The sequence below is a fragment of the Hesperophylax consimilis genome, chromosome 26 (genome assembly GCF_061612785.1).
Source record: "Hesperophylax consimilis isolate HC1 chromosome 26, BYU_Hcon_1.0, whole genome shotgun sequence".
Taxonomy (NCBI): Eukaryota; Metazoa; Arthropoda; class Insecta; order Trichoptera; family Limnephilidae; genus Hesperophylax; species Hesperophylax consimilis.
In genome coordinates, this window is record NC_142861.1 from 9,789,221 (window position 1) to 9,798,676 (window position 9,456).

The window sequence follows — 9,456 nt, forward strand, 5'->3', positions numbered from 1 at the left end:
GGCAAGGTTGTGCTCCAAGACCGTGTTGTTTGGCGGTCTGTCCTCTCTGCCTACCTCTGCGGTTAACGGCGTGATGGTCAAAAATAAATTATAATAATTTTATGTTTAAACCTTTTGTTACTGAACAGGAATCAAAGGAAACCCAAAGATAATGAATCCAAAACATTAAGCCGTTCAGTTTGCAAAAAATAAACCAACCAACGAAATTAGCAAGTCACACATTGCACTAATGTTACCCCGCTTAGGCAATATATCAACGGAGCCGCGTTTAGAATTATATTTGGCTTATTACAACTGAAAGTGGGACCAATATGACAACACTGGCGTTATATATACTGACAAGTTAGTAAGTTAAATGGATCGGCTTGGAGAGGGGCCAAGTTAACCTAACTGAATTGTAAATATACACATATTTGAGGAAATTATAATGCAGCACAATAATATTCCAGAGTTTCTCAAACTTATTTCGCCCAACGCTCTATTTCAAACATATACACTTCACATGTGTCATAACTGCCCATAGCCGGTGGGACTATGCTATCTCCAATTCAGGGTTTGTTGTGAGGTTGAAGGAATTGGGGAGAGGAAGGAAATGGAAAAGATGAATATTGGGAAGTACCAATCTTCTATAATCAATCATTTCTATTATGAATGGTGTCCTTCAACCAGAGCGATACTGAGAGTATCTACCACTATGGGACATGATGCAAATATACTATGCGGAGTGTCAGGATGTACCAAAAGGATTTTAATCGGCAAGTCCTGAGCATATTAGGAAGAAGAACTGTAGATGTCATTTTGCTAAGCACTGATTTTTTTTTTTCAATCAAAATTAATATTTTTCTTTCACACATCACCACTGATCACACTGCCACACGTCACAACGGATCATGTGATACGCGCTCTGTCTCGTCTGTGCGGTGCTGCTGTATCACGTGACCCTCGAGGCTGTATCCGTTTGTTGGTGTTTTTTTATTAATGTATTAGGTTTTAAATTATGTTTTAAAAAATTGCATTTTAAAATAAGCATACATCTATGTGAATGTCACTTTTGTTTTTGGGGAATGAATGAATGCATGCAAATGTCATCTCAAAAGACAATGCGTTCTATCAACTTTTGATGGCTATCACGTGCACGCACGCGGACACATATATACATTTCTCTGAAATCGAATGACGTAACAGCGGTCAATATACAAAAAAAGTCCTACCCTACCGGCATTTCGCGACGTCGTTAGAGTTGTCGACTCCAGTTAGTTCCTGGGTAGCAAGATTCAATACTCAGCCAAAATAAAAAATTACTATAGATTATAGTAAAAAAAACTTCTACTTATGTTTTACGAGTTGATATTTTATTATATTAGGTTGATATACATGAATGGTGTCATATCTCAATGGTGGCAGTATAACTGTGACAATTATTTTTTAAAGCTTTATTTCCTCATTATCCTTATATACAAAGTGTCCGGGGGTAAAGTGCTCAAACTTCGGGTGGTGATTCTTCATGATGGTAGGATTAAAACCATTCCAACTTTTTTTTCCCATACTAAAATAGTTTCCATAGAAGAATATTCATTTATTTTCTCATACAAACAATTCAACTTTTTTACCTAAAAACTACCATAAAATATAGAATCCACCCCCCCAAAGTTAATGCAATATCACAGTTCTTTGATGGCCCTGGTGATATTTCCCACTTTGAGAACCACTGTATTATATCACGTGTAGGCAACAGCGAGGGCATGAAGAATAAGCATCTTTTTAACCTTTCCCTTACTGTGCTAAAAAAATACACGCGTTCCGGTGCTGTGTAGTCAATACACATCTCAAAATAAGCGATTTAATATCGGAAAAATATGAATATTCATAGCTAATCGATTATGTTTATTATATTTTATATCAAAAGTGATAATAATTGTAATTTAATTGCTGAAAACATGAAAAAACCATCGGCAGATGCTAAAGAAACGTGCGAGGGGTCCACATCTAACGACGGTTCGCGGCCAACTGGCTAGCGGCAGGCGGCTGGCACAAACACAGCTGTACGGTCGTAGGTATCGATGGTCTAAATCAAAAACTACAACTGCAGGAGTGTGGATGTCTCATGTTCCCGCATAGCGAATTAAAGCGGGACATCAATAGAGTGTCATTTCCTCGCACACTCTTCTTATTTGTTCCCGATTTTTAACAAAAAAAACTTTGATTTTTAATTGAATTTGAAAACTATGTAATATATTATTTTTTAATTCAGTGCATAAATGTATAACGGAGGAATACCTAAAATCTGAACCCAGAATTTACTATATTTATAGAGTTATTAAAGTTATTAGAAGCAATGTGTAGTAAATACACACCACAGATAAGGAAAGGTTAAGATGTATTAATTTTTAATTAATATTATTACATAACATTCTTGACTTTTGTATTATAACTGTCATGATAAGTCAGATTAAATAAATTAAAAATAATACAAACGCCATCTGTGTCTCTTAGGTAGAATATGTAATGTAAACAATAATAAAAAATTGGCATTGGTGTCAATCTGTCAGTTCAATGACAGAACAGAAAATAAACATTATACATACTCCCAAGATGTCAAAAGAAATGTTTTTAGTTATTTGTTTATGAATGTAATGGATCGTTACACTTATAAACGAAACATTTATAAACATTACATTTATAAACATTACATTTATAAACATTACATTCATAAACATTACATTTATAAACAAATTGGCACTTTTTAAATACATTTATTTCAATTTCACTTTTGTTTGGAAACTCTTGATGGCAATAGCGCATATGCACACCAACTTATATAATTAATAAATTAAATAAATATCGGTCCTACCCAATCGGGGTTTGGCGAAGTTGATAGTATGGTTGACTCCAGTCCCCGGGGAAGAAGGTTCAATCCTCTGTCAAACCACAGAAGAAAAATCTTTTAAATTGTGTACTAGCCGGCCCAAGAGATGGCGAAACTATGTCGAAAATATCTGTATTATAGTAAAAAAAAAATAAAAAAAAATTTTATGGCTTGCTTTTTGCATTACTAAAATCGGCAAAGGATTATTAGATTTTTATTCTGTGACTTGTGTAATATTTATAGCAAGTAAATATGACAACTTCCTTGGCGTGAATGTAAAATTTATACCATGTCCAGGGTATTGATTTGAACCCTTTGTATGGATCCCACACTTACGAACATTACCAGGTGAAGTATACGCATTGACTGTACCCAGGGTCCAACACTGTAAGCTTTGACATGCAAAATAAAAACCTCAACTCAAGACTGGCCAACTTTCTTTTCTCTTTTTTTATGTGAAGAGTCCCAACTGCTGCCAACCGCCTTGAGCCAGTGAGACTATGGCATCCCCAATTGGGGTATGTTGTGAGGCTGAAGGTAGGGGGGAAGAGGAAGTTGGGAGAGTACCTGGTACCATTTCAAACAACGTTTCAATTCTGAATGGTGGTCTTACACCAGGGCGATACTGAGAGTATATTCCACTCCGAAACGTGTCGCAAGTACACTATATATTATTTTGGTATACGCTGACTACGAGTGCCCAGTAAAATTTAACACTTTCCCGACATAATTACTAATTCCTGATGATCTCAAACTGTGCCCGTGGTATTGTTCTCAGGTGCAAAGCTTTCACTTAGAACAAATTTCACTTCGTTTCATTTTTACACTCAAAATAAATCAAAATATCCCACTGGTTAGGTTGGGTTAGGTTAGGTAGTATAGTAAACTTGTAAAAATAATTACATCATTAGAAATGAACATGGCCGCTTATAATTTGTTAATAAATGTCTATCTCAAACTATTTTCTGTTTTTTTCCATGTTTTTCCTTTATTATTTCAACTAAAATGAAGCATAATACGTTTGCCCCAAGGTAAGTTCAAAATTACTTCTCATACCGTCGAGATTTGGCTTAATTTGACAATTTTAGCGCAAAAACAGTGAGGGCACTGCTAGACAGCAAGTTCCATTATTTTAAATGAATAAATTGGAAATAACACAAATTAATCAAATAAAATTATTTGCGCATGCCGGGATTTGAACTCGCGACCTTTGGCTTGCTAGTTGAGAGCCTTATCCCTCGACCACGGAGGCCATCTTAGAAATAGATGCAAAATATTATATTCATCCATTTTTACATATTCGAGTGATGTCATACAAGATAATAAACAATGACTGTTTCTGCTATCGTGGTACGAGAACACGCCGTCAGATGGAATGCAGGAAAACACTTCTTCTTCTTGACATATAAATTTATTAATTCACAATATAATTGCAGAGGATCTTATTTTCCTCTGCTAAAACTTAAACTGAAAGAAATAAAGGTCTAGTTTCCTCTATTCTTCAGTTTTCCCTAGGTTTACATAAACCTAGTAATTATCTCACGACTGACTGCCTAGGTACGCATGTACCTACCAGTTATTTCAACACTCGCTCCTCCGTAGGTACGTCTGTACCTACCCGTTATAGCAATACTCTAATACTGACCTTTTTCTGGGAGGTATCTGTATTTAAACTAAATTCTGAAGGACGTTTTACAAAAATAAAGATGTTCCACCCGCTCGTTGGCAAACAACATTCTTAACATAAATAAAATGCACTTTAACTATTCTTAATGATACAAACGTGACTTAAACAATACAAATATTTTAAAGGAATTATTGGGAGATGAAACTTTATTTGGGGTTTTTATTACTATGGGACAGGGGTGGGAAAGGTATTGGCAAATATTTTTAGGCATAATGATTTAACTAGGGTGATCATAAAATAGATAGCGCACAGCTCTATTTGAAAACTGCCGCCGCTTGCAGTAAAATGTCACCAATTCTTAAATCATAAATGATACACAAACAAGACAATATGTTTATAAAAATACCAGGCCAATGAATTGTTTTATTGTAGGGTCGAATCTGCAAATGTGGGAAACTACACTAAACTTGAAAATACGAACTGTGGGAACTGGCTTGAAGGTTAAACTTTACTGAGCAATATGTAATAGTCGCATTCTGGAAGATACATACCTCCTCCCGTGAAGTACTTCACAAAATAGGCTAAGAATGCGACTGTTATCTTTATTAGGTACCTACTGCATGTCTACGAAAATTACCAGTTAAATTTATTAAAATATCTGAAATAAAAATATTTATGCTGCTTTTAAAACTAGAAATTCCGTGGAATATGTAAATCTTATGACTAAAAATTGTGTAGTAGGTAATGTTTTAAACTAGAAATTCCGTAAAAAATATAAATCTTATGACTAAAAATTGTGTAGTAGGTAATGTCTTAAAACTAGAAATTCCGTAAAAAATGTAAATCTTATGACTAAAAATTGTGTAGTAGGTAATGTCTTAAAACTAGAAATTCCGTAAAAAATGTATATCTTATGACTAAATGATTGTAGTAGGTAATTTCGCATTCACCTCCACCCTTAAACCCGCCTTGAGCATGTATGTATGTAATATCTTGTATTAATTTCTTCGCACTTTCTAATGAATTTACACTATCTAAATAGTCGTCCATGTAATGTTTTGTTTTTATCGCTTTGACGGCCTGGGGATACTGAGATAAAAATTGATCCGCGTTTTTATTTTTTACGAATTGCGCCGAACAAGGTGATGATTTTGCGCCAAAAATTATAAGAAGGGAAGAAACCGCGTCACGCGTCTCTCCTTTTAACGTTTTTTGTAATCTATATAAATTTTCGCTTTCAGATACTTTTAAGAAGTCTGCGGTATGATGGAATATTAATTTGAACGCAATCCATTCAATTGGATTGCCGTTAAATGTGGGAAGATCATTAACTTTGGGCCTGGTATTATATAAAGACATTGCCTTACCAATTGATTCCGCGAGACGGTCTTCAGTTATAGCAGGTGTTGGTCCCTGTAATCGGCCCTGCGACTCTGGCCACTGTTGCCCGTCGCGATGCGCTGCTAAGTTGAATGGCTGCTCTGATGTAGGCAGCTCCCAGTAGCTACTGCTTGGCTGCTGATGCTGCGTCGACTGCAGCTGAAGAGATTGCCCTACTAAGGGCTGCTGATGCGATGTTCCTCTGGGTGGGAGTAGCTCGTACCGCCCGCCCTGCTGCTGCTGCTCCAACCGCTGTCCCAAGTGCAGCGGAAGAGCCTGCTCTGTCCGAGGCTCCAATTGCGATGGGAGAGTCTGCCCTGCCAAGGGCTGCTGCTCTGAGGATCCTTTTGGTGGGAGTAATGTGTACCGCCCACCCTTGTTCTGCTCCAACCGCTGTTCCAATTGCAGCAGATGAGCCTGCTCTACCCGAGGCTCCATTTGCGACGGGAGAGTCTGCCCTGCCAAGGGCTGTTGCTGTGCAGTTCTTGTGGGCGGTTGTAGTGATAACCGCCCATCATGGAGCAGTTCCTGTTGCTGCTCCATTTGATCTCGAAGAGGCTGTTCATCGTGATTTACAAGTTCTGATGATGAACTGTGATGTGACTGGTCCACCCAGTCATTGACTCTATCCTCGAGAGTCCGTTGCGAAGTCCTTGATGCAGCTTGTAAAACGAGCGCCGCATGTTGCTCTTCTGCTTCCAAGACTAACATTTCTGCAGCCATCTTTGCTTCGGAAGCCTTTGCTTCAGCCATCTCCGTAAGTAGGCGGGCCTTTTGTCTCGTGATGTGCACCTTGGTTGCTGAAGCTTTTATTTGAGCCTCCATCCAGCTCCTGCTGGTTCGCGCCTTGCTGCCGCAGACAGATGACGTCTTTGTGTGTTGTCCCGCTTCCATGATGCTGCTGTTCCCGATGCGGCTCGAAGGACCATATGTTTCTGCTATCGTGGTACGAGAACACGCCGTCAGATGGAATGCAGGAAAACACTTCTTCTTCTTGACATATAAATTTATTAATTCACAATATAATTGCAGAGGATCTTATTTTCCTCTGCTAAAACTTAAACTGAAAGAAATAAAGGTCTAGTTTCCTCTATTCTTCAGTTTTCCCTAGGTTTACATAAACCTAGTAATTATCTCACGACTGACTGCCTAGGTACGCATGTACCTACCAGTTATTTCAACACTCGCTCCTCCGTAGGTACGTCTGTACCTACCCGTTATAGCAATACTCTAATACTGACCTTTTTCTGGGAGGTATCTGTATTTAAACTAAATTCTGAAGGACGTTTTACAAAAATAAAGATGTTCCACCCGCTCGTTGGCAAACAACATTCTTAACATAAATAAAATGCACTTTAACTATTCTTAATGATACAAACGTGACTTAAACAATACAAATATTTTAAAGGAATTATTGGGAGATGAAACTTTATTTGGGGTTTTTATTACTATGGGACAGGGGTGGGAAAGGTATTGGCAAATATTTTTAGGCATAATGATTTAACTAGGGTGATCATAAAATAGATAGCGCACAGCTCTATTTGAAAACTGCCGCCGCTTGCAGTAAAATGTCACCAATTCTTAAATCATAAATGATACACAAACAAGACAATATGTTTATAAAAATACCAGGCCAATGAATTGTTTTATTGTAGGGTCGAATCTGCAAATGTGGGAAACTACACTAAACTTGAAAATACGAACTGTGGGAACTGGCTTGAAGGTTAAACTTTACTGAGCAATATGTAATAGTCGCATTCTGGAAGATACAATGACAGTTTGTTTAAAATCCGAATTCACCTATTGCGAAATGACATGTAATGTGTACGAAGTTAAACAAAAGAAATCTATACTTTTAACTAGCCATATCTTATCAAGTACTACCTCAATGGCACTAGAGTGTCCGACGATAATCAAATTTACTGGTTATCATACAAAACATGACAGACTTAAACGATAAAAAAGTGTCTGAATGTCGCAGAAGTAAATAAAAACTATTTCAAAATATGACGTACGTCGAAAATAGTTTCACAAAATGCGTGGGAAGAGGTGAAAACGATGATTATCAAAAAAAATATTGCTCTCGATTTACGAATTGACAAGTAAGCCGTCATCGACACATGGTGGATAAATAAAAGAAATCTATAAATAAACATGATAAGTCAACTCACCGGTGCTGTGCTCCTGGATATGGTCATAGTTCCTCGTAACTCCAGGAATTGATTCACATTTCCTCAGCTGAAAAAAAATGCGCAATCAATAACTCACGACAAAAAAGCAAATGTCAAAACTTGACATGGAATACCTTGAATTAACCTATTAACTGGATGATTTATTCAAATGGAAATTGAACTAAAACGCACTAATCGGAGTTAGGAGTTAAAATTTTTGTGTATACACGCAATTCACTGTCGGGGAAATATAAATAGATTTAAAACTATCAACGGATGAAACAGTAATGTCGTAAGTTTTCAATCCTTCAAAAATAACACACTATCCCATTATTTTACACTGAACATGTACTTCAAAGGGATGAAAGTGGCATCGTAAATCACGCGGATATTTATACGTTATTTATTTTCATCGTATTAACATTAATTAATCCACTAAAACATAATATATTCACAGTTTTCAACAACGAAAGATCAGCCGGCCAGACAAAATGGCGTCCAGAGGAAGAGAGCAGAAAACTTGCCGGAAAAAATGCAGATGTAAGGACAACGGATCATAACACGAAAACAACACTTCCTCAGTGCGTAACTTAAATGCCGCAGTTTAATTTCAAAAACATATCTCTAACCTTTGCACATAATGTGAATAATATAAAGCACTTCAAAATTGCACTACAATTCCTAAAACAAAACGAATTTTTAGATGTATGATTTTGACGTACAGGAACGAAAACTGCATTTTTAGCCATAGACGAGACATGGGCAGTGTTGCCATGACGATTTTTAAAGTAAAGCTAGATGTCATTGAAAAAAGAGCTAAAAAAGAGCCAAAGTTTGGGCAGAAAATTTTCTATCATGTAGAGTTGGTTTAAGGTTTTTAGAAACATGTACGTGGTGTGGCTAGAAAAATTCTGCCGCCGGCGGCATTTATTTATACTCGGGAGATACTTTCCACTTGTATAAATATTACCGGTGACTAATTATTGCATATAATAATTTACAAAAATAACCATTTAAGAGAAATAACTTTTTTTAATGTTTTTAGCTTTCACCCTTCAGGGTTAAAGGCTTAGGGATTCTAGGCCATCTTGAAGGCGAATTAATTTTTTAAATTTATTTGAATGGGCAAATTTCATAACAAAAATATTGTAATATGGAATTGAGGGTTACCCGGATCGCGAATGTATTTGTTTCTTTAGTATTTTAAAGTCAAAAGTACACAACAAAAGAAAAATTGTTCGAACATTTGCCATTTGCTGGGTCGCAAAACTAGTAAAATTTATTTTGCCGTTAGTTTTACTAAAAAGCAAATTATACCACTTTTAAATCTTAGGCACAAACGTATTAAAAAAGTGGCTGTGTTTTTTAAATTGACAGCTTCATTTATCGGCCATATTTTTTGCATATCGTCG

The 9,456-nt window shown here is 36.5% G+C and overlaps 1 protein-coding gene across 4 annotated transcripts in view; it reads right to left on the bottom strand.

The window, feature by feature from the left end:
- The window catches only part of faf (ubiquitin carboxyl-terminal hydrolase-like faf), a 97,547-nt gene extending 88,766 nt beyond the window's left edge, over positions 1 to 8,781 (bottom strand). For 2 of the 4 annotated variants that reach the window (XM_089647325.1, XM_089647322.1), the window contains exons 1-2: positions 8,674 to 8,781; positions 8,045 to 8,111 (exon numbers count right to left, since the gene is read on the bottom strand). In XM_089647325.1, the coding sequence (XP_089503451.1) occupies positions 8,045 to 8,071 (27 nt within the window). In that variant the 5' untranslated portion in view covers positions 8,072 to 8,111; positions 8,674 to 8,781. Of the gene's footprint in view, positions 1 to 111; positions 196 to 8,044; positions 8,112 to 8,499; positions 8,545 to 8,673 lie in introns of those variants that run through there. The other 2 variants (XM_089647324.1, XM_089647326.1) reach the window with 2 other exon arrangements.
- Positions 8,782 to 9,456: the final 675 nt, after the last annotated feature.